Source organism: Cervus elaphus, chromosome 12 (genome assembly GCF_910594005.1).
Source record: "Cervus elaphus chromosome 12, mCerEla1.1, whole genome shotgun sequence".
Classification (NCBI taxonomy): Eukaryota; Metazoa; Chordata; class Mammalia; order Artiodactyla; family Cervidae; genus Cervus; species Cervus elaphus.
In genome coordinates this window covers 80034177-80058142 of record NC_057826.1, presented here as the reverse complement: position 1 = coordinate 80058142, position 23966 = coordinate 80034177, and the positions used below count along the sequence as shown (strand labels likewise).

General features: G+C 40.1%; 1 protein-coding gene across 6 annotated transcripts in view; it reads right to left on the bottom strand.

Moving 5' to 3' along the window:
• Positions 1-23966, bottom strand: part of NPTN (neuroplastin) — a 67138-nt gene that overhangs the window by 24003 nt on the left and 19169 nt on the right. For 4 of the 6 annotated variants that reach the window (XM_043919660.1, XM_043919662.1, XM_043919659.1 and 1 more), the window contains exons 2-4: positions 11510-11857; positions 6451-6622; positions 3055-3149 (exon numbers count right to left, since the gene is read on the bottom strand). In XM_043919660.1, coding sequence (XP_043775595.1) covers positions 3055-3149; positions 6451-6622; positions 11510-11857 — 615 coding nt within the window. The remainder of the gene's footprint in view (positions 1-3054; positions 3150-6450; positions 6623-11509; positions 11858-23966) is intronic. The other 2 variants (XM_043919663.1, XM_043919664.1) reach the window with 1 other exon arrangement.

The window sequence follows — 23966 nt, the reverse complement described above, 5'->3', positions numbered from 1 at the left end:
CACTGTGCCTCATGCTTGTCCTTTGAAAAAAGAGAAAGAACAAACCCTACTTCAGGTGCAAGGCCTTCCCTGCTGCTGCTGCTGCTGCTAAGTCACTTCAGTCGTGTCCGACTCTGTGCGACACCATCCCTGGGATTCTCCAGGCAAGAACACTGGAGTGGGTTGCCATTTCCTTCTCCAGTGCACGAAAGTGAAATGTGAAAGTGAAGTCGCTCAGTCGTGTCTGACTCTTCGCGACCCCATGGACTGCAGCCTACCAGGCTCCTCCGTCCATGGGATTTTCCAGGCAAGAGCACTGGAGTGGGGTGCCATTGCCTTCTCCAAGGCCTTCCCTACTACATGTATATACAATCATCCCCAAAATTCCTTTCTCAACAGGGATCTACAGATTAGGGTGGAAAAGCACTGCCACCTCAGGTCTGTTTCCAAATATGTGTCCCTCCCTGTGGTTCCTTCAGCCTTTTCTTTTGTACATAACAAGTAACTCAAGATTTGGTCATGTGACACACAATGCCTTGTCCCTGGCTAGTCTAAGTCCTTAACTCCCCACAGGGCTGAGGCCAAACAAACACCTTGGGAAGTTCTCAACTGCAGGGAAAGCCAGATGGGGAAGAAGGGGTCTGAGTGTAGAGTAATGGGCTGAATTATATTGCCCTTAAGTGCCAATTTAGTTAAAACCACAAATGAAGATTATGAGTCTCCTTTCGGCAGAGGTCACTTACGTTTCCTGAAAATCCCCTGAACTTCTCTGTTCTTGAGTGCCACCACCTCTTGCCTATTACTTAGTAGGGTTTTTATAAATCATTATAGCTATAAAAAGATAACTTGTCTCTTATCCCACCCTAGTGGAGCTGAGGAAAAAAAAAATAAGAGTTTACATGAAAATGCTTTGGGAATAACACACACACTGGTCTAAATTCAAGGCAATTTTCTACCCCAACCACAATCAGGAGCTAGTTTCGAATATGATCCTGGGTCTATGGAAAACCTTTTTAAATTTACACAAGAAAAGTCAAATGTTCAGGCTTTATCAGACCAAACTATCCCTAACCCGAAAGACATTAAGTGTTCAGCTGTTTTCTATCCAGGTGTCAGGGGAGAGTAGGAAGAGAGGATAACTAGAATTCCATATGCATTTTCTTGACAGATTAACATACCTGCCCAAGCTAGTTACAGAATATGTTTTAGCATTATACAAAAACAGAATTCTCTTAAGGTCTACTTCTTTAAAATTAGGATGTTTAACACCACCTGCCCAATCCTCCTCACAGGACTATTGTACAGTACAAATGCAATAGAGCACAGTACATGCCTTCGCTATGGTGAGATACTGTGTATGCTGTAACTTCCTCAGAAGACACTCCTGCCTGAAGCTTCCAGACCACTTCCCTGCCAAAGAGAATGTGAGGAAAGATGCCTCTGGGGCACCTGAACCCCACCTTCTCAAGCAGCCAACCAATGGAAAAATAACCCCTCTCCACTCTTGAAATGCTGCACAGAAATCATTAACTCCTAATCAATATGATCAGAGTTAGTCAGGACTTGCAATTGTATGTAATTTATTCTTTAGGCTTGGAGAGCTTGATTAACTAGACACACCACTTTCCCTCCCTCACCTGTCCTAATCTGTTTCCTCTGCACTTGAACTTTGTGCCAAAGGCTCAGTCTGGAATGTTGCAGGGCTTTAACTCTCATACGGAGGAGTCAAATATCTACTCATGTAGCTCAGCTCATCTGGGTGGGGAAGGGCCCTTGGCTGGTTTAGAGAAAATGTTTTCTCATACCTTCATCCTATGCTGAACAAATATGGCATTCTTTAAAAACAGAGATAAACCCAGATCTCTGGAAGAAAAACCACAGAGTTAATCAAATCCTAGGTTCTCTGGTTTGCGTGAGCTGTAACCAAGCCACTGTGACTCAATCCCTGCAGGCATTTAGAATTCAATCTTAGCTGCTAGAGGCACTACCCATCCTTACGTCAACAAGGACACAAGTCAGGGCAAGTGTCACCAAGACACTACTTTCATTTAGTAACACCATGTAATAGAAACTTTCACTATGTCCAAGCTTTTTTTTTTTTTTGAGTCCAAATTTTTAGTCTTCCAAATATTTTAAGGAAAATCTGAATACCTGCTATAAATTAAGGAAAATCTTAATACCTGCTATATATAGGCCATTCCCGTTTCCTAAATTTATCCTTCCAGTTTCTAGAAATCACCCTATAGATTTAGACAACAAGTTTGTGTCCTTTCTAAGCAAAAATGAAAAGGCCTGGAAAACACCCTCATCTCTTCAGTCTGACCTCGAACAGTAGCCCTGCCTCTCCATGGTCATTTTATAAAATGGAAAAACGTGGTGATGGGAGTCAAGACTTAAGTTCCATGCTATCATAGCGTTGTCACAAACTGATGGTAGGACAAGAGAGCCAATGGTTTTCACTTTTCTGGGTCTCAGTTGCTTCTTTGAAATAATACAGGCAAGTTGGGTTAAATGTTAGTTAGCTCTAACTCTTACAGTTCTATTGGCCTTCCTTGAAACTTCCAACTACAATCTCATCTTTAAGATGCCATGCACCCAGAGGTTCTTTTAAAATTCTAATGAATTACCTACAAATAGTTTAAGTTCATTGGAGAACTTAACTGGCACACTGGAGATAACTACACAATAATACTTAAAAGGCACTATTCTAAGAACTTTACCTAAGGATGAACCATATGAAGCTGCCAACACTGAAGTATTTTTTGAACTACAAAAACAGCAACTTCAACTTATTTATTCCCTCTAACCAACCCATGTGCCATGTGGTAGGTTTTACAAAAGATGAAAACAGAAGCATAGAGAAGTTAAATAACTTGCCACAGTCATACAGCTAGATGATGGGGTTTGGATTTAAACCCAGGCAGTTGGGCTCCTGAGCCTTCAGTCCTAACCATAACATTACATACTGCCTCCCATAATGAAAACAAGAAAAGCCTGAAGACTGGAAGCCCAAGCCAAGATAGTGTCTCAGAAGGAGAGTGAGAGGCTTACGCCGCAGCCTCTGTTGGGTTGTACCTTTTACTTCAATGGTGGCATTTGCTTTAGGAGCACTGAGAAACTGATATACACAGTGGTATTCGCCTGAATCCTCAGCTCTCGGCTTATTGATCCTGCAGAGATGAGAAGAAAAATAAAGTGAGGAAGCTGGGAACAGTCAAAATACACAACAAAAGGAGAATCAGGGGCAACCAGGGACCCTGCTCTCCGAATTGTGCCCCTGCATGCAACTCACTTCCTTCTAACTATAAGCAAAAACCTCTCTCTGTGTATTAATGACTTACTCCCTACTAGGTGCCAGGAATACAGAGATGGTCCCTAACCTTAAGATATTTCAGTCTATTGGAGAAATACATTACAAAAAAAGTAACCAAAAGAGTTGTACAAAGTACTAAAATCTACACTTAGATACAAAGGATGGGCCCATCACCAAAAAGTTCTTGCTCACCTTGTGGTTCCAGTCAAATAAATAAGAGCAGAAAGAAAGCATCTTTTTCTGCACTTTACTGAAGAGTTTGTTTTAGTGGTACTGTTCTTCCTACCCTGTATTTTAGTAGCATGCTTTTCTGTAAATCTAATAACAGAATAGGATCAGTTGGGGGTGGGGGGAATCTGCCATCAGAGCATCAGCCACAGAGATGCAGCTCAACTCTTAGGTACAGCTAGAACTCCAGGGCCGTGCATGATCTGGCCCTTCCCGAGTGTCATCTCAGCCACTTTCTAGCCCTGCAGGTCTCTTTTCAGTTTTTCCCCATCCACCTGCTGAACTTGTTCCTAGCTCAAAACTCTGACAAAAGATGTTCTGTTCTATAGAAGGCTCGTCCCATTATTCTTCATCTCCCTAACTCCTTTTCCATCAGTCTTGGCTTACATGTCATTTCCTCCCACCCCCAATCTAAATGACATCCCTCTCCCTGACATTCTCTCATACTACACTGTAACCCTTCACAGCACTTATCACAATGTCTAATTATTTATGTGATTGCTTGATGAATGTCTGTTTCCTCAATAGACCAAGTTCTATGTGGACAGGCATTGTTAATTTGGTGCACAATTCTATACCCAGCACATACCCCAATGCTTGGAATATAGTAGAAAAATGAGTGAACACAAACAAGAGTGAACAACTATGCACAGATCCAGACCAAGTTAAGCAGAGTGAAAGGAAGGACTGTGAAAAGTGTGTGTGATGAGAACAGTACTTCTGAATTCTAAAGGGTGATCCTAAACAAGCTTTCTTGGACCTGAAAGTCAGCTTCTTATCAGCTAACTGCACACTGGCCTACATAAACCACGAGCTCAAACATGTGCAGAAAGGCTAGTGTGTAATTACAGTAAACAGAGAAACATCAGCTTCCAAATTAAATATTATTTCACTCCTACTTTTCTGCTGAACAGTTAAAACATACTTGTGATGACCAAATCTCCACTGCACTAGTTAACATCTGAGAAAAACTCCTAACCTCAAAACACTGGCTAAACGCATTTATCCATCTTACTGTTCATCTCAAAAAAGAAACAAGAGACTATGGATGAGGAAAGACACAGCCCACTCACAGGACTGTCTCAGCATACCCATGGCAGCATAAGATTCTAAGAGGAGCCGTCAACAGTCTACTCAAATTGACACAAATGACCCGTGAACAGTCTACTCAAATTGACACAAATGACTCTTCTTACATCAATATGCTCCCAACAAGAAAACAGAGGCAAGTCAGTTGCTCTTAGTAATGTTCCAGAGTTAGGAAGGGGAGGAGGAGAAGCAGCAGCAATATCTTCAGGGTTTAGATTTACTGTAGTAACTTGAGAAGACGACTCCCAAACTAGGGGCCATGCCAGTGGGCTCAAAATCTCCCCACAACATTTCCTTCAACTAGCTGCTGGGAAGTAACTGAAGCAAATCAAAAATGTCCCCTGCAGGCTAAGCACAAGCACAGTTTGTGACGGGCTCCATGGCTGACTTACGAGGTGGCCCAAGGGTCTCCTCAGCTGTTACTCTACAAAATGTGAGTTGTTACTCTACAGATTTCCCAAAACACTTGTGACAATGCAGAACACCCTGGAAAGCCTCAAACAGGCTGAGGAAAAGAGAAGAGGCATTCTATAAAATCAGGTTCAAACTTTATATAAAGTTACAGCTCAAAGCTTTAGGGGTAACATAGTGCAAGACAAGAGAAATACAATTGGATACCTGGTATCTTTGAAGAGGTATTATAAAAAAACAAACTTGCAAAACTAATGGACAGACCAAGAATAGATGCCTTTTATTCCACCCAATATCACTATTCAATTAACCTTTTCCAAACTATGAGGACATATCTCAGGCTATATTTCAAATTTTATATCAGAAGAAACTACAGTGGAAACAGATTAACTACCTTGCCACAAAATGGTATAGTACAATAGAAAAACAAACAGAAATCCTCAATGATCTAGATTCTAAAGAGTCAGAAGACCTGGAACCTAGGCTTGGTTCTGCAACTTATTAGACACAGTATGTGGCCTTGAAAGGAGTCAAGCGTTATTACTCTTTGAGTCTCAATTTTCTTACCTGAAAAAAGAGGAAGAGGATCCACAAATTAATGTGAGTCAATTAAATAAGGGATAGGAAATGATCTCAATTCTGCAAAATACTGCAGAATGTCCTTGCTATCACTGGGTACAAAGGTTTTCCTGGTCTCACTCCAGTGCACTCTTTAGTCGCACTGCATCATCCTGCCAAATAGGATTAGCTGATCCTTTTCAACTAGGAACAAACTATCCTCAAAGGTGAGGTGCCATGTGTTCTAAATATTTCAAAATATACCAAATCTTTGGGTGCTGGATAACTTCAGCCAGCAAATATTCCCCTTTCACCAAAGGGTAATTACAGGGTACCATCCTTTTCCAGATCACTAATGAGCCCTATATACACTGGGCCTGATCAGGTTATGGTCATAATAAAACACTCCTAAAAGCTAACTCACTAGGAAATCTACTCAGTGGGAAGAATACTTATGGTGATCTTGCTCTAAGAATCCAAGATCAGATTTCAATCTGATTCCTCAAACTACTGGATTAAGTCAAGAGACCTGCATTCTAATTGTGGCTTTTTTATTGACTAGCATTACTACCTCAAGCAAATCACTCCTAATGCCCTCAGTTGCTGTTATCATAATGAAGAGATCTTTTATGGCTCTCAAACCTGGTTGCTCATTAGAAATTACTTGGAAATCCTTGGAAATTCTAGCCTCACCCCAGATATACTCTGGATTAGACTCTCTCTCGAGGACCATATATATATATATATATGTATGTATGTATGTATACATATCTCTCATGGCTCTCCCACATAGCTTAATTACAGGTTATGAATGTGAAGTAAATTCAACCACGTACCCTCTCATCTTCCCAGGAGCTGCTAGTCCCTCTCACCTGTATTCCATGTTGCTGGCATTCTTACGAGTGGCAGTCAGTTCTACCCCATTCTTTGTCCAGTAGCTGTATGTAAGGGTGTGAGAGTTGGAGGTGAGGTTACACTGCAGGGTAACAGAGGGCGGAGAGCTTTCTCGAATAATGACTTCTTCACTGGTGACAATCCTTGGTTCTGTAATAAGAGTGCACAATGATAGGAAGCCATAGTTCCATTCTCCGTAGCCCTGGCCTGAGAGTAGGACGGGGTAGGTTGGGGAGACTAGAAGAGGGAGGGCAGACAGGACCACACGAGGAATTTCACTTTACCACTTTGGAGGAAGTCAATAAAGGAAAAACAATGATTATAAGCAAATGATCACTAGCGCAGACAACAGCCTGAAGACCAGCTGGCCTAGACGTGAAAAGAATGGGAATATTATGGATGCTTGTACTGGCAACAATTCACTTACGCATTTGAATACCATCATTTTTTGAGATAAGAACCACCAACCAATTCGGCTTCAATTAGAAAATCAGGCTCCACCTTGCAATTCTGAAGACAAAGGCAGTATCATTTAGATAACTAATAAACTTCCTATGGCGTCACTAGGCCTTGAAACAGTAATAGTTGTAATTAGGTAATACATGTATGGCTTTTCCCACATTTAAATCTGAAATCTATGGCAAACCAGCCATGGCCATTAACTATGCAGAAAAAGACAATATATATCTTAAAGGCAAATTTCCTACTGAAAGTCTATTGCATTTTCCAAATTTTGCCGAGAGAAAATTCCTAAGGAACCATCAGTTCTTCTCTCCAGCCCATATTTTACTTCAAAGACAAAATATTTTCAGAATTGCACTTTAAAATATTTTTCAATCTAAGATAATCATAACTAGAATGTAGTATATGCTGGTATTATGGGCTCCTAGAATTTTAGAGCTGAAAGGCTCTTAGGATTCAATGAATCCCAGTCTTTAAGAGCTAGAAAGGTAAAATGACTTGTGCAAGGCCATAATTATTATTAGTGACAAAGCTGGGCCTAGAAAACACATCTGACCAAATTCTTTATCCCTCCCCCTCCAAGCCAAAAGTACCCCCATAACACTTTCCACCCTAGAGAAAGTTATATACTTCATCTTTGGGTTCTACCTGGGCTTACATAACCTGGGATCACTCATCTAGTATCTACAAAAATAACCTGTGTCAAATGTTATAATACATTGAGCAGAAATATTTTAAGGCACACTGTATCAATACCATTCCTGAAAGGTTCATCTTTAAAGCACTTTGAATTCCATCACTATATTAAAGTCAAGAAGTCTATTTGCTGTCTTTTCTTGTTCTTATTTTTAATCATTTCCCAAGGTTAGTTCTTTTTCTACTTTAGGTCGATCATTCTCCAGTAAAGTTAAAATCTTTTCCAATCCACAATCAGAGGTATTTGCTCTTTTTTTCCCAATTATTTCCTAGAAATCCTTGACTAACTTTCCATTTTCCTGCACCTGGCTACTTCCTGTCTACAACTCTCTAGCAGCTCCCTGACACCATTTTATACACGTATAGTGCTGACTCTATAATTCTTAAAGACAAAACTCTCTCTCTTCACTTGAACCAAGCTTTGTTCATTTTGCAGGAAGGGGGAGAGGATGGAGAAGTCATGGGACACTTGAAAAGTGTAATGCCCAAGCACCTCCTAATCAATGTAACATTTCTGACTGTAGAGCTCATATTGTCAAAGAAACTTGTGATAAATAAAGCAAATCCTCAAGTTTGCTCAAGTAAATCGGTTCTTATTATTTTCCAACTTTGGCAAAAAGATAGTGGTTATCTTCCAATCAGCATTGGTCCTTATCGGTAACACCAAACAGGGTCTCTATGTACAGATAATGGAGGCATAGCAGCCACTAAGACAGAAGCAGATGCATGTAAACACATTAGCGCAGTGGTGTCCCATGGTTTCCAAAACACACTGGACAGAAGCCAAATCCCTGGGCCTTAAGTCGAGCAGAACAGCTGCAAACCCTGCAATGGAAGGCGCACATACACCATCAGCAGAAAGCATCACAATTCCAGGAAAATCAAAACCAAGCAAAAACAAAAGAGATAAAGAGAACCAGTACTCCACAGAAATTAAAAAATATAAAGGCAACATTAAAACCCAAACACACTTTTAGTTTTTTACTGAATTTTTATTATCCAATTTTATTTTCTGTCCCATTTGGGACTCGTCTTCTGGTTCTTCCTCTCAGACTGCACTGAGAAAAGGTAAACTTTGAGGCCAAGAGCTTCAAGATGGTTAAATTATAAGGAGGCCAAAGTAAATGCTACTCTTACCTGTGGTGATGCAAATGACCACTGCAGCTCAGGGAGATTAAGAAGTTGATGAAAGCAACCTGGTGAACTTTCTGCCATGAATTCTCAGAAGGCAAAGGAAAGCACATTTTCCCTTAGGTGTTAAAGATCCAGGAGAGAGTCAGCAGGGAGCAAGTCGATAATTTTAACAGGTTTAAATATGATTCTGCACCATAGGAGGGTTGTGGGGTGGCATAACCTCCCTCCTATAATCACTATATATGGAAACCGGTACTAGACCAAGTTCTTTGCTCACAGTGCCACAACTGCATTCTGCACCAGGATGAAGGTGGGGCTTTTATTTCTGACCAAATATTGGTGGTCAAGCATTACTCATGACAGTCCAAGAGAGATGAACATTTAGGAGAGGCTCAAAATTCTTACCTGCCACTTATTCCTATTTAGAAGCACTGGTTCAGAGACCCTTACCCTAGTCACCATTCATATGTAGAACATGCTATGGACAGAGAGAGAACCTACAAACTGGGCATACTTCTCCTACTGCCAGGAGGTCATCCTTAGAAAATTTCAACTTCCCCTTGGAGACAAATATCATTGAGGATGCTGAAATCATAAAACAGTCCAATTAGAGTGGAATTCAGGGTGTTTAAAAAATGAAGAAGATTGGCGCTCTAAATCAATTAACTAGGATTAACTGATTGATAGGGAAGTCTGGGGAGAATCTAAACTAGCCAAGGTTTGGTTCAACCACATGCAGACACCCTTAAGTTAGGAAACTTATTTCTAAGTAAACTGGGAGACTGCTATATACTCTCGAGAATGAGAGGCAGGTACCCCAAAGACTCATCTTCTTTCAGCCCCAAGGCATGACCTTTTAACTATGAGTCTACTTGAGTCAGGCTCCTACAAGTACAAGAACCAAATGCCCAGCCCAGTCCATGCCTACAAACTTCTGCAGACCTTTGTGGCCATTTGGGTAACTCTGCTTTTACAAGGAAAGGAGCAATGGGGGCAGGAGAAGGAGGCGTGCAAAGGGAAAAAAAAAATCATTAAATAAAAGAAAAAGCACTGGGTTAATGTTCCCCGTTTTCACATAAACAAAGTTTTCTTTTTCCCTTTCCAGAAGCAGGTTCTCTGATGCAACAGTGCCAACTGCAGCAGTCTCTGCTACCTCTCCTCAAAGTCCTCTTCACAGGCATCTACTGAGTTGCTATAAAGGACAACTAACTTGCTAGTTTCCACAGAAGTATATAGATCCAAGGCCCATTTCAGACGACCTCCTGTGTTATTACCAATATCCTCATAAATGCATTTTACTGTTTTTATTTAATCTCTCTAAATCGATCAGTTCTTTAAACCAGAATTGGCTCTAGGGGCTCTTATTGAATCCCTGAAAAGAAGGTGAAAAGCCCAGAGGATCTTTCCATTAAATGGAGAATGCTTCCTCAATTACAATTGGGACAGATGTGGGCTAGAACTCCTGGCCAGAAGCACTGGCTCTGTGGTAGCTTCTCCCTCCCTCTCCTTCCCACCATTAAAGCAGGAAACACTATTCAGAAAGAGAAGGCCACAAAAGCTCCTGTGTCTGATGTCTCACTTGTACCTGCTACTACAGATGAAGAGAAGGGTTCTGAGTAAACTGCTCCCCTCACTCTTACCACTCAGAGGAACAGGGCTAGAATTTAGTTTCCTCTTTTTCTTTTTTCAAGAGACAAGAAAAGGCCAGTATGAATGGCTTCCAAACTACTTCTGGGGTTGCCAGCCTCTGGGATGGTAGTGTGGCACTGACCACTGTGCCAACAGTCAGTCATCAAACTATCTGTCAGCAGAGCCAACTCTGACCTTGAAACAGTACGATGGGATTTAAAAGAAAAATACTTTGCAGCTTAGTGTCACCTGGTTCCTAACAGCAAGATCTATGGAGAAAATCTAAGGCTGCTGCTCTTTAGAGAATAGGAGACTAGATGAGCAGGACCATGAGGAATACACTGCTGCAGTGGAGGGCTGTTATCAGAGAAGCACATGCCACTGCTTTAGAAAAGAAAAAGAGCTAGAACTATGGAAATATCCAAGCTTACATGCCACCCAACAACCAAAACACATCACCACACCACACCCATGGCAACATTCCCATCATAGACAGGATGACACCAAGTCACAGTGAGGGAAGAGGCTGGGCAGACACAAACTTAAAACCATAGAGGTGAAGGCAGCTACTCAGAGAGCTTCAAACAGATGAATAGAGAAATAAAAAAAATAGTTAGATTGGGGAGAGAAATAAAAATAGAAAGGCACCAGATAATAAATCAGCAAAAGGATAGCAGGAAACCTACTACAAAATTAAAGGGGAGGGAAAGAAACAATTCAACACTACCCTGGTTTGACTGTCTGGTTTTGTGAGTTTTTAGAGTTTTTTTGTTGTTGTTGTTGTTAGCCTCCCCAGTTCTCCCTCCCCACCTCTTCCCAATGCAGATGATTTTGGACAATCACAGATTTCCTCAAGTTCTTTGTTCCTGAGGAGAGAGACACAGAGAAGGGTTGGGGGATAAGGGAGGTAAAGAGGACAGCAAAGAAGATACAAAAAAAAAAAAGTTGCCACAGATATTTTCATACACTACAACCAGAGGGTCGTGGGTTTGAAAAAACGAAGACAAGGGGTGGGGTGAGTGATCATACTGGGGAAGAGGGAAAGGAAGCAGAAGGGAGGGTCATCGGGCCACCTCTAACGACTACAGTACTACTACTGTAGGGTGCTGGACTCACTCTGAAGGACGCTTATGGTAGCCTGGGCTCGAATCCATGTTATGGAAGGGTTTTGCCTCAAGTCATTCCTCTTGGGGTCGTTGCTGGCCCTGCACTCGTAAGTCCCAGAGTCCTCCAAGGTGAGCCGGGTTATTCTCAGCACACTCACGCCGTTTGACCCGTAGGCGGTGTTTACGGTGACACGGCGCTTCCGAGCACCGTCCCACAGCTGTCTGAAAGACTCTGCCCGGTTGACTTCTGCGTACCACCACTGGATCTCTGGCGTGGGGCTCCCGACCACGTCACAGTACAGCTCAAAGGCGTCCCCAGTGAGCTTAGTTTCTGACATGGGCGACTTGACAAACCCAGCTAGAGGGAGGGGGAGCAGGAATGCAGTGACAGGCCAATCAGAAAAAAAGAAGAATCAACAGGTGTTAATAGTAATTTAAAGAAAAGAAAAGAAAAAAAGCAAATGAGTTGCAAAGAACAAAAAGGATTCATTTTTAAACTATAAAGAGACAGTAAATAGCATTTCATACAAGCTTTCAGAAGAAGAACCACCCTGGGAAGCTTATGAAGCAAAGGCAGGCTAATTACAAGCTGGGGCAGCCCAGGTGCTGGCCAGGCAGAAGCAAGCCCACTGGAAAGCATTTTAGCAATGGGCCCAGCCGGTAGGAATGAGAAAGCCTCAGGTTTCAGGGAAGTCTCTTTCCATAGAACACAAACCATTACCTTTTCAAACTCAGGCAAGTGATGAAAGATAACCGAAGTGGCAATAGGTTTACATGCCAAGTCAGGATCTCTCTTTTGGATGGGTGAACACTTGGTTAGAAATGCAATGTCTTTTATAGGTCACAACAAGAAGCATTAATGACCTATGACATCTTCTTTTGGGAGTCAGAGTCCACATCTCACCTGAAAGGCTAGCAAACTTCTCACTCATGCAGGATCCTATCCTGAATTCAGGCTAGACTTTCCCCGCATCTGCTTCTTCGGTGGACCCACGGCAAACAAATAACCCCGTTGTTTGTGAAGCAGCCTCTATCTGAAAGCAAACCCTCTGGTACAGGAGAGCAAGACAGTCTGTACTTCAGAGTGAGAATCACTATGGGGGTCAGCTCAGTAGTGGAAACAACAGTAACTCAACTTATTGCCAGTGTCTGGAGGGACTATTTCCTCCACAATCCCATAAATTTATAAACCAGAAAAATCTCCTGAAAAGTCAGTCTTAAAAATAACCATGACACAAAAACAAAAATCAAACCAGAACAACAACAAAAAAAACCCATGGCGTCTGACAGGCTCTCTTCACATTCTTTAGTTGCCTGGTTCCCAGAGGCCAGCTCAAAAAGAATGAAAACTGTACAATGATGTATTAAACTAAACTCTATGGTAAAGGCTAGACCTCACCAACATTGCCAGGCATTGCACAGGAACTAAAAGTTGATGTCTACTTTCACGTGCCCATAATTTGTTTGAGGTTACACTTGCATAAGACAAGGTGGCAATGGCAAAGAGAAAAAAAATAAATAAATAAAATCCAGACTTATTGGAAGAACTTGGAATGGAGTCCATATCACAGTGTAAGCATACTCTCTCTCACCCATTTACTCCAGCAAGGGTCTATTCGGCATTTCTACCAATTCAGGCTAAAAGGTACTAATAATTCAGTATCTAAAGTACAGGCAAGAAGCTAAAACAGGGTACTCTGAGTCACTGGGCAATTTCTCTTGGGCCCAAGCCAGATCCTCTGCAATGAGCAGAGTAAGGCCAGCATTTACCAACATCAGGCTAAGAACATTTCAGAGAAGTATGAATTAAATGGAACAGTTTCCCTATAGACCAAAAGCCAAGGATATAATGGGACTGCTGAAAATGGAAGTTGCTAAGTGGAAATTTTTCTGTTTACATCCACAGCATATTTGTCTTTGGAGATAAACTCTACACCATGGACCTCAGAACCCTATGGGAAATACTACACTTACTCAAGTAGAGGTCAAGAACTCCAAATTCATACTAGTCTTTCAAATGATAAAAGATTCAGAATCTGGGAAGGATAGGAAAGCAGTCATTAATAGCCTCAGATGAACTGTTCCGCCTTCAAAATGACACGCCTAAACTACCTTTTGAGACCGGGTATCTGTTCCTTGAAAGGAACTAGTTATGAGAGGCCCCAAGAAGCCAAAAATATATCATTCTCAGGTGCAGGGGAAGTTTCAGAATTCCAGAAAGAAGACACCAAGCCATGGCATGAAAAGCTGAGCTCACTTCCAGATAAAAGGGTACCCAAGGAGCTTATGTTTTAGCTTTCACACTATCTTTTCATTCATTTTACTACTGGCTCAATCACTGAAGAAAACTGCTTATCAGTAAATCCCTAGAAAGCAAGGAAAAAAGTATTATTCCCCTTTAATCATACTCTTGATCATTAACTGGAATTCACAAATGCTCTTATTCTCACATTCTCTGTGAACTGGGGGAGTTTATGTCCACTTGAATGATGTGATAATGTGCCTAATTATGCTCTAGAAATATGTTGTTAGTGGATGTCTGTCTTTTTTCTCCCTTCTTCTGAATTGCGCTTCAAAACAAGCTTAGATCTAAGCCTATTCAATCTACTGACCATGCTATGTAGAAGGAATGCCTGCAAGTATGTCCAGAACCACCAAGAACCCATCCAATTTCAAAATAATCACAAATCCCAAGACACCACAATTCAAAGACAGTGGAGAAACAGTCTGAACACAATTCTCCACTGCCCAGAACGAAGAAAGTCACTCAAACCAACACTGCGACTTCTGGACAAGACTTACTTCTAAGGAAGTGCTGATCTGATTTAGTTTAGTTTTCTACTCATATACAGGGAAGGGGACCAAGTCGATAATGTTCCTTGAATTAGTAAATTATATGATATATATTTAGGGCTTCCCCTGTGGCTCAGCGATAGAGAATCTGCCTGCAATGCAGGAGACACGGGTTTAATCCCTGGGTCAAAAGATCCCCTGGAGAAGAAGTGGCAACCCACTCCAGTACTGGGAAATCCCATGGACAGAGGAGCCTGAAGGGCTACAGTACATGAGGTTGCAAGAGAGTCGGCTAAACAAAAACAACAATGATACATATTTAAGCAAACTTATCTAAAAAAAAAAGGGTAGAAATCCCTTAAAACAATGACAACAGACATCTGTCTGTGCTCTGAGGGCTATTATTATTTTTTATTATTATTAGACATGTATATCAATAGATAACATTTTCTAAGTATATGTTATGTGTTAGACAATGTGCTACACACTTTTATACTACCTCATTTAATCTTCACAACATAACATAGATGCAATTATAATCCCCTTAAAAGATGTGGAAACTAAGGTCCAAAAAAGTTGAGTACTTCTCCCACAGCTACAAGCTAATAGTGAAAGAGTCTAGACTGGAATTCAGGTGTGTCCAAAGCCAAAGTACGGTCTCTTAACACCACAACTGCAGTCAATGTGTCTCCCTGGGCCAGAAAAGTTATAGATATTTTGGTCACCACTTAAATATAATTGATTAATTCTGGCTATGAAAAGTCAAGACTCCTCCACTGGAACGTGCAGCACACTATGACGACTAACTCCTTAAAATTATAATCCTATTGAAGATTGGAGACAGAATAGCACAAGGATCAAAGTCCTAAAGCAATTATGCGAATGTGAGTGAGTGGGGGGTGGAGGGTGGATGGTGGGAAGCCGGAGAGAAGAGTGAGAAAACAAAAGATGGTTCAGGAGCAAGACTTTCCCCACAGTTCTGATGATTCTACCACTCTGCTCTTGAGAAGCCTAGCTTCGTAGGAAGGAGCTTAAAAGACATTAAAGGCATTTCTCTAGTGTTGTAGTTAGTGGCCAAATTACTAAAGGGCAAGCACCTGAAATTTTTATAAAACAACAGTTTACAAAGTGCTTTCACACATATCACATCTCGTTTTGTTCACATAAATTCACAAGGTTCATAGATCAAGCGCAGAGATAGGTTCATGATTTGATCAAGATCACTTAGGTAGCTAATTCTTAGTGGAGCGGGGATCAAAACACAGGTCTTCAGCTTTTAGTGTACATTTCTTTCCCCAAAAAACACACTGCCTCTAAATAAAACAAGTAGGGAATTCCTTGATAGCTGAACACTCATCAAAAATCATGAAAACAGATCTATTTCTCCTCCTAGCAGTAGGGAAAAGAAAAAACAAAAACAAAAAAAACCACTCTCTCTACACAGTACTGTGGAATCACAGCAAGGCAAAGTTATTAGCTACCTCATTATCCGTCCAAATTTAGCTCCAATTCAGGAGAAAAGAACCAGCTCTCAGCAACAGCAGGCGGCAAGGCAGTTCACAGTCTGACTCACTGCCCTGCCTTTCATTACCAAGGGCTTTTAAACAAATACATGCCCTCAACATGAGAGCACACACTGCTGAAAGTCAGGAGACCAGGAAAAGCATCTGTTTGATTTCCAGGTCAAAGCTCATCCAGTATTTTGGAAAACCCCTAATTTCAGAAAAATACCTCCGGCCCCCTCTCCACCATCATCTCCATCCACTGTAATAGGTAACTGGGCTCAGAACTCAAACAGGTTTGACAAAGTACTAATATCAGTTCCTCCAGTTCAACAATGATAAAGAGGGAAGCCAAAGAGTGGTCACTAGCTTTGTGGGAGGGAGGAACTAGAAGCTGAGGGTGGAGGAGGGTGGCAGGCATAGTATTAAAAAATGAAGACAGTAAAACCAGGAAAAGCCTAAAGTAAAACTGTAACTGGGGATGGGATGAGAAGATGACAGCTGGGGCTAGCAGCCGGAGAAAAGGAGGAGCTCTCTGGCAGGGAAAACTGAATGTGTAGATATGTAGCAGAGGGTGAGAAGAAAAAGGGAACACAGAGGAACAAGTTGAGCCCAATCCCAAGAAAACTGCTTTTACATATGCCCTAAGGAAGCAAAAATGCTATCCCAGCCCCATACATGAGGAACCATCAGTGATTTTTTTACAGTCAATATTCTCATTTTTCTCCAGGGCTATCAGTGAACAGATAGTAAGACTCACTTATATTCCTCTCTCAGCTGACTACTGCCAAGGCCAGGCCTTTAAATTTAGCCTGTTTTTGTCACCTTTAAAAAAAAAACAAAACAGCTGTTCCCTTCAAGCCCCTCTCCACTACTAATTCCCTGTGGGTGGCTCATGCTGTTCTTTCCTTCGTGCCTCATAATAAAGAGGAAATGACAGCCAAGGACACAGGAGAACTTCTCTCCCCCTCCCCCATTCACTCATATCATGCACCTCAAAAAGAAGACAGACTCTGAGCAAGACAAACTGATATCTAACTCCTATCATAGGTATGGTATTTCAAATCTAAGTGACTCTTAACTGCAATAAGCCTGCCTATTCTTACTGCTTATTTTAATCCTTAACACTATCCCTCAACACCAAAGATAGGTCCTAAGTCCACAAGCACTCATTCTGTGTGTTAAAACCACGTGTAAGGCAGGCCTGAGGCCCTGAGAGTGGATGAAAATGGGGTAACCTCATTCTCCACAGGAGAAAGGAGGTATATGGGTCTCATCTCATGGACCAGTCTGATCTGCAGGTAAGGGACAGCAGCAATTACAAAGCATTTTCCAAAGTCACATCTATTCCTTTCACAGCTACCTCTATCAGGGAGTCACGACAAAGGTTTAGAAACTAAGATCTTCTCCATTAACCAGCTTCTTTTTCAGGGCCATCCTTTATTCTGAAATTATAGCATCCAAATGGCTAAAACAATCTGTTTTGGCATATTTTAGTCAGCCTTGTTTTGAGAAATAGGAGACTACGTAGTTTAGTGGATAAAAGTAGCAAACTCTAAATCTGGATTACTTGGAAGTGCTGTCACTAATTGTATGACCTTAGGCAAGTGACCTAACCTCTGAGCTTCTCCCTAATCTGTAGGCTGGGCTAATAATAGTAGCAACCTCAAAGAATTATTGTGAGGATTACATGAAATTGACATACAGCTTAAAACAGTACCTGGCACCTAGTAAGCACTCAATAATGTTAGCCATTATTCTATGTCTCCACAGAAATTATGCTGAACAAGCCAGATGCAGCAGCCTTCAGCACTGTTCCAACGACAGTCTGGGAAGTAGAAACTTTGTCTTAAAGGAGCTCCAACTTAGAATCCAACTTCATCAATAAACAGCAAAAAAATTATTTTAATTAAAAATAAGAACCAGAATGGAAACATTAATTGCAGAAGGCAATGAAAAGTTGGGAATTCTTCATTCCTTCCTATCCTTGAAGCAAACTAAAAATAAAGTGAGTGGTAACAGCAGTATGGACTCAAGGTATTAGCAAATGTTATTACAGAGTTACAAGTCATTCAATCTAAAATAATGTGAACAATATGGAAAGCCCAAAAGTAATGAGAATAAAGAGAGGCAGTACAAGAGTCTCCTTTAAAAAAACAAAAAGTAAATTAGCCTACTAATTATAAATTAAGCTGCTTGGCAATGATATATGGGAAGATACTGGATATCACGCAAACTGTAAATTCACAAAAATGTCAAATAAAATGGTAGTTACAGGATTTTGATCACATCAGGTTATTTTTTAAGAAGAGTCAGTTTTTGAGTCAGTACCTCCACAACTTAAATTCTCTTAACTTTGAGCAGTTTCTTCAAGTGGGAATGATGCCACTTAAGGTAGCTGGAGAAGTCATGTGACATATATGGAAGAGTTCTGTAAGTTCTACAAATGTTAAGTTACTTTAGGATAGACAAGAAATAGGCATTCAATATGACTGATCTTCATTCAACACAAATTTTCATTCAGTCCTGCTGTCAATTCCCTTTCATAGGCTAAACAAGCATGACCTATCAAGATCCATGGGACTAAAGCAGACACACACACACACACACACACACACACACACACACACACGCTTAAGTATGATTAAAAGGGCCTTTCCTGGGGGCTCAGCAGTAAAGAATCTGCCTGCAATGCAGGAGACGTGGGTTCCATCCCTTGGTCAGAAAGATCTCCTAGAGAAGGAAATGACAACCTATTCCAGTATTCTTGCCTGGGAAATCCCATGGACAGAGGAGTCTGGAGGGCCACAGTCCATGAGGTCGCAGAGAGTCAAACACTACTTAGCAACTAAACAACAATGATTTAAAAAAAAAAAAGTCACAGGCTTGTCTCTTACCAGAAAATACACACAAAAATTTGCATACGATATAGGGAGAGATGTCCCAGACACCAGGTTAAACACTGAGTTTTGACTGTATTGCTACTGGATGTGTGGACAGATAAGGGTCTCTCTATTTAAATTGAGAGCTCACCTTATAAGGATATGAGCCATGGTTTACAACATCTGGGTTGGCTTCTTCAACTTCTTCAAACTCAGTCTCCTCATCTGAAAAATGGGGATAATAATTCCTACCTTCTTCATAAGGTCATGGTGAGGTTCATATGAACAATGTAAGTAAAGTTACTTTGTAACCTATAGAGCTAAAAATGTAATAATATAAGATGGCTGTTTTATGCAAGCAATCTACTTTGTAATTTAAAGGATGACCTAAATCATTTCTGGGTATTCTACTGAAGTACCTCAAAAACACTGTGGGTTGAGAAAGTTGGGGGGACAGAACTCAAAGACTCACCCAGGATGAATGGGAGTTGTTCATTACACTTTTTCTGAATTTTTCAATTTTCCAGACGAAAGAAGTATGAAAACCAATAACCCAGAGAATTTCAACATGTTTTAAATAGAAAGGGACATTAAATAAAGTAAGACTGCCAGAATTAAATTTTTAAAAATTAGAATACTAGTTTAAGAAAAAAGAGGGTCTTATAAAAACAGAACTTGACACCAAATCTAAGGAATAAGAAGGACTGGAAATTTTTAACAGCAGAGTGAACAATCAGCTCAGAACTCACCCCTCCTGCATTTCTTCATGCTTATCTAGCATGCTCCAGGAAGGGGCTCAGTAACACTCACCTATGTCCCAGAATATCCTCAAATGGGCAATAAGAGATTGAAAACTCTGCTTATAGGCTATCTATCATAAAATTCTAGCCACTGAGTCTATGCTTTTACTAATAATGCAGTAAACAGCTTCATTATTATAGACATTCCGTGAGACTAACAACACTTCTTCCTCACATCAGGGAGGAAAGAGGCATTTTAACTTAATCTTGAGCAAAGAAAGTGAAGTGAAATATAGATAAGGACCAATCTGACTGTGACATCAAAATGACCATAACCTTAGTTTTCAACTAAGGATGTGTCCAAGGGGAAAAACACAGTAGCCACAAACTGCTGTCAAGCTAGTCTTTTCAGGAACTTTAGAAAATCTACTTTTTAACTCTACAAACAGTATTCAAACTGTTAATACACAAAGGAAAAAAGCTAGTTTTGCTAGCCATTAAAAACCACAGATGTTTCATCCAAAGGAAACAGACAATGCATACAAACCAGCAGTATCTCAAAGAACATTCTTAATGAAAGCTCTGGTTTCGAACAATGAAACCCTTACATATTTAAGCAAACACTAACAAAAGCTCTTATCCCAGGAGACTGTCAAAACTACCTATGGGCCAACAGAAACACACCCAAATGGAACTTTGAAGCCAGAAACAATTTTTTTGGAGAAGAGACACAGTAACAGAGTATTTGAAGAGTATACCTCAACTGACCCTTCATTTAGGATTTATTAAAGACAAAATGAAAACAATATTCTGGAAAGGTTGAATATTCCAGTTAAATAAACCATTCTCAAAAGCAAAGAGGGAGTGGAGGGGAATTCCCTGACATTCTAGTGGTTAGGACTCCATGCTTTCACTGCTAAGATTTCAATATCTGGTCAGGGAACTAAGATCCCACAAGACTTGCAGCCACAACCAAAAACAAAAACAAACTAGTAAAACTAAGAGAAAAATAGATTATGTAATCCTTACACCACTCAAAAGCCATGGGCAATTAGTAATCTCCACTAATTACTTTCTTTGCAAATTTCTGTATTAGACAAGTGAAATTCGCAGAAAAAGTAATTAAGTAAAGATTACACAATTTATTTTTCTTTTAGTTTTACCAGTTTTTCCTTCCCAAATGGCACAGCGGTAAAGTATCTGCCTGTCAATGCAGGAGACGCGGGTTCAATCCCTGGGTCAGGACGATCCCTTGGAGAAGAAAATGCCGCGCCAGTACTCTTGCCTAGGAAACCCCATGGACAGAGAAGTCTGGTGGGTTACAGTCCAGGAGGTCTCAAGAGTGAGTCACGACTGAGCATGTATATCACCATCACAGATTCAATATAACTTTTGATAACGAGCTCACTTTCTTGTCCCTGACAACATACCAACAACCAGGATTTAAATATTAAAAATAACACAATTCAGCACATTCTTCCAGAGGATAATACAGTTTATCTCATTCTTTCATCCTCATATATCCCATGAGAATGACAGGAAATACAAGTAGTTGGAGCTGATAGTGTGAATTTAATCTAGAAGATATTTTAACTGAAGAGGTAAAAAGTCCCTCTCCCACCTTCTTTTAAATAGCCAATCCCAGAAGCCAGAATCAAACACTTTGCACACAGGGAAATTCAATCTTTGAATCACATCCCAAGATGTTAGGTAATATAGTCAGTTACAGTCTTCCCAGCTGATGAATTATTTCCAAGGTATAAATAGTTTATAGTGGAAATCACACTGGGAACTTCGTTATTATATATAAAGGCAACACTTTCTTTAGATGGGAAAATCCTAGAGCAGTGATTTTTAAACTATCATGCATCAGAATCACCTGTTAAAACACAGATTGTTGGGCCCCGTTCCTGGAAATTCTGATTCAGTAGATCTGGAATGGGGCTTAGGAATAGGCATTTTTAACAAGTTCTCAGATGATGCTGGTATTGCTGGTTCACAGACCACACATCAACAACTACTGTCTTACAGAGTCTGAAACTGCTAAATTTTTAGCTTTTCCAAAAAGAAGAAAATAGGGGTAAAGGAACCACACAGATGTTTCTGAAACCATATAAAGACTCTCCTAGTAATGAGTCTGATTCATAACCAAAAGAAGGAATGTGGGCAAAATGGTTTCTAAAAAAGTGTCACTCACTATGACTTCATAATAATGACTTTTATCTAATAATTGTTCAAGTTATCTATAAGCTGAGAGAAAGTTACTGAGGGCTTACTTAGCAAGGACTGTGCATAGGGACTATTAAAATAAACCTTGCTCCTAAAGGGACTCAATTTTGTATAACTTGAGACAGGAAAACAATTACAATACAATTGGCAACGGCCACTTTTATAACAGACTTGTGAAAGACAACAAAAACATAAAAGAAGTTACTAATTTTGCTGAGCGGAGAGGGCCGACATATGCATAGAAACCTCAGGCATACAATCTGAAAGTAGCCTTGTCAGCTGGGGGACAAGGCCTTGCTCTAGGCAAGAGGAAACAGTTTTGAATACAGTACTGAGAAGTGGCAGAAATAATTAGTTCTAAACAAAGCTAAAAAAATTCAACATTTTTTGAGTCATTTTACATGCCAAGCACTTGTCAAATGTTCATGCTACTCATAAAAATAAGACATCTATAGCCTCAAGACCTCACAATTTAGGGAAAGTGACAAGCATCCTACAGGCTAAGAGCTTGGACTTCTTTCAACAGAATAAGTGATATGACAGATCTGACTAGTGGTTGTATGAAGGATGGATCCAAACGGGGAAAGGAGTTAGGAAACTCATTCACTAATCCAAACGAAAAATGAGTCTGAACTAGTTTAGAGAAGCTGTAGAAATGGTGAGAAGATGACGGATGTAAGACATGTTTACAGGATAGAATTAACTGAAACTGACTATGGAGTGGAGAGTGATACTATAAATGGAATAAAGGAAGGCAAGCTGAGAATTGGCTTTGGAGGCACATACAGGATGGGCTATGCTGGTGAGATGTTCAGATATTATAATAGAAAACATATACATGGATCTGGTATTTAGGAGAGAATCGGAGACTAGAAATACACAGTTGGGAATTATCAGCTTAGCTGGAAGTTGAAGCCATGGGAAGAGATGAGATCACTCAGAGGATGAAAAAGGAACTGAGGATGGAACTTTCTACATTATTAACAGTTCTTTCCAAATGATTCATCACTGAATGTAATGAACTTTTACTAGGATAAAACACACCAAAATAGGAATTAATCCCTTCCTGTTATCTGGACAATACTTCGTAACCTCAGGTAAATAATTTATTATTCTGCTTTGAAAAATTAAGAAGAAAGGTCTTTTCATGGTTCTGCTGTCAGGGTCTCAGACTGACACAGTATCCATGCCAGAAGCTCTCACAGCAGCATTAGACTTTACTTGAGTAGACTATGTAATGCTATTAGCCTTAACAAAGAATCCTTAAACTTTCATAAAAATAGCACCTATCTGGTTCCAAAGATTATCCTGGGAAATGCTTTTTCTCTGAAAAAGCTACCACTTAATCACAACCAAATTTTCTCAACTTTTAAAAAAAGAAAATGTACAGAATCTCAGCCTAAACCCCAAGGCTAAACAAACTCTCACCGTGCACTCTGCAATAGAGACTGAAATGAAACAAAGCCAAGATGCCACAGACCAAGTGATTCCAGAGGAAAAGAAAAAACCAATGAGAATTATAGCTCCTATTTAACGTTGTGATAAAAATTCATTAAGTTTGTGATGTCTATGTCCTTTTTCCTGCCTTCTAGTCCTCCTCAATGTTTCTTTAAATATTAACCAGATATGACTTTGGAAAATAAGGACTGTAACACACAAGCAAAAGAGTTTCTTCACTTCAACAATGGCACCGAATGGGAAATTTTCTCCCCCACTCTGGGCCCCAATGGTCCCTAAATTTAAAATTTTGAGGATACTGAATAAACTACACTGAGTTTTATTTTCACATTTTTTTACAAGGATTTATGAAAACAGACAAATTTTACTCCTTTAACTATGGACCGTATTAACAATATGTTGAAACTGCAACTTTCCCATTACTTAAATTGTGACGGTGGCAAAATTTATACAAGTCCAAGCAATGTTTATGTTCTTTTTCCTGCCATCTGGTCAGCTTCAATATTTCTGCACCTATTAACCAGATATGATTTTGGAAAATAAAGACAACACAGGCAAGCGACCAAGAGATGCTCTACTTCAACAAAGGCACACAATGTCTCTAATTTTGTATCCCCACAATACCTTGCTGTACATACTACACTCAATAATATTTGTTAAATGAATGGTGAGAAACACAATTCTCACTCACCAGGAATTAACCTTAAAATTCTTTCATTAAATTTCAACCTATTAACAACTTAAAATGTACCAGTAATTATGTTAATGAACAGTAAAATAAATAAAACTGTCTTTCTTTGATTAGCGGAGTTTTTCATATCAGAGCCATTTTTCTGAGTGTCAACAGAATCATAAATTCTAGG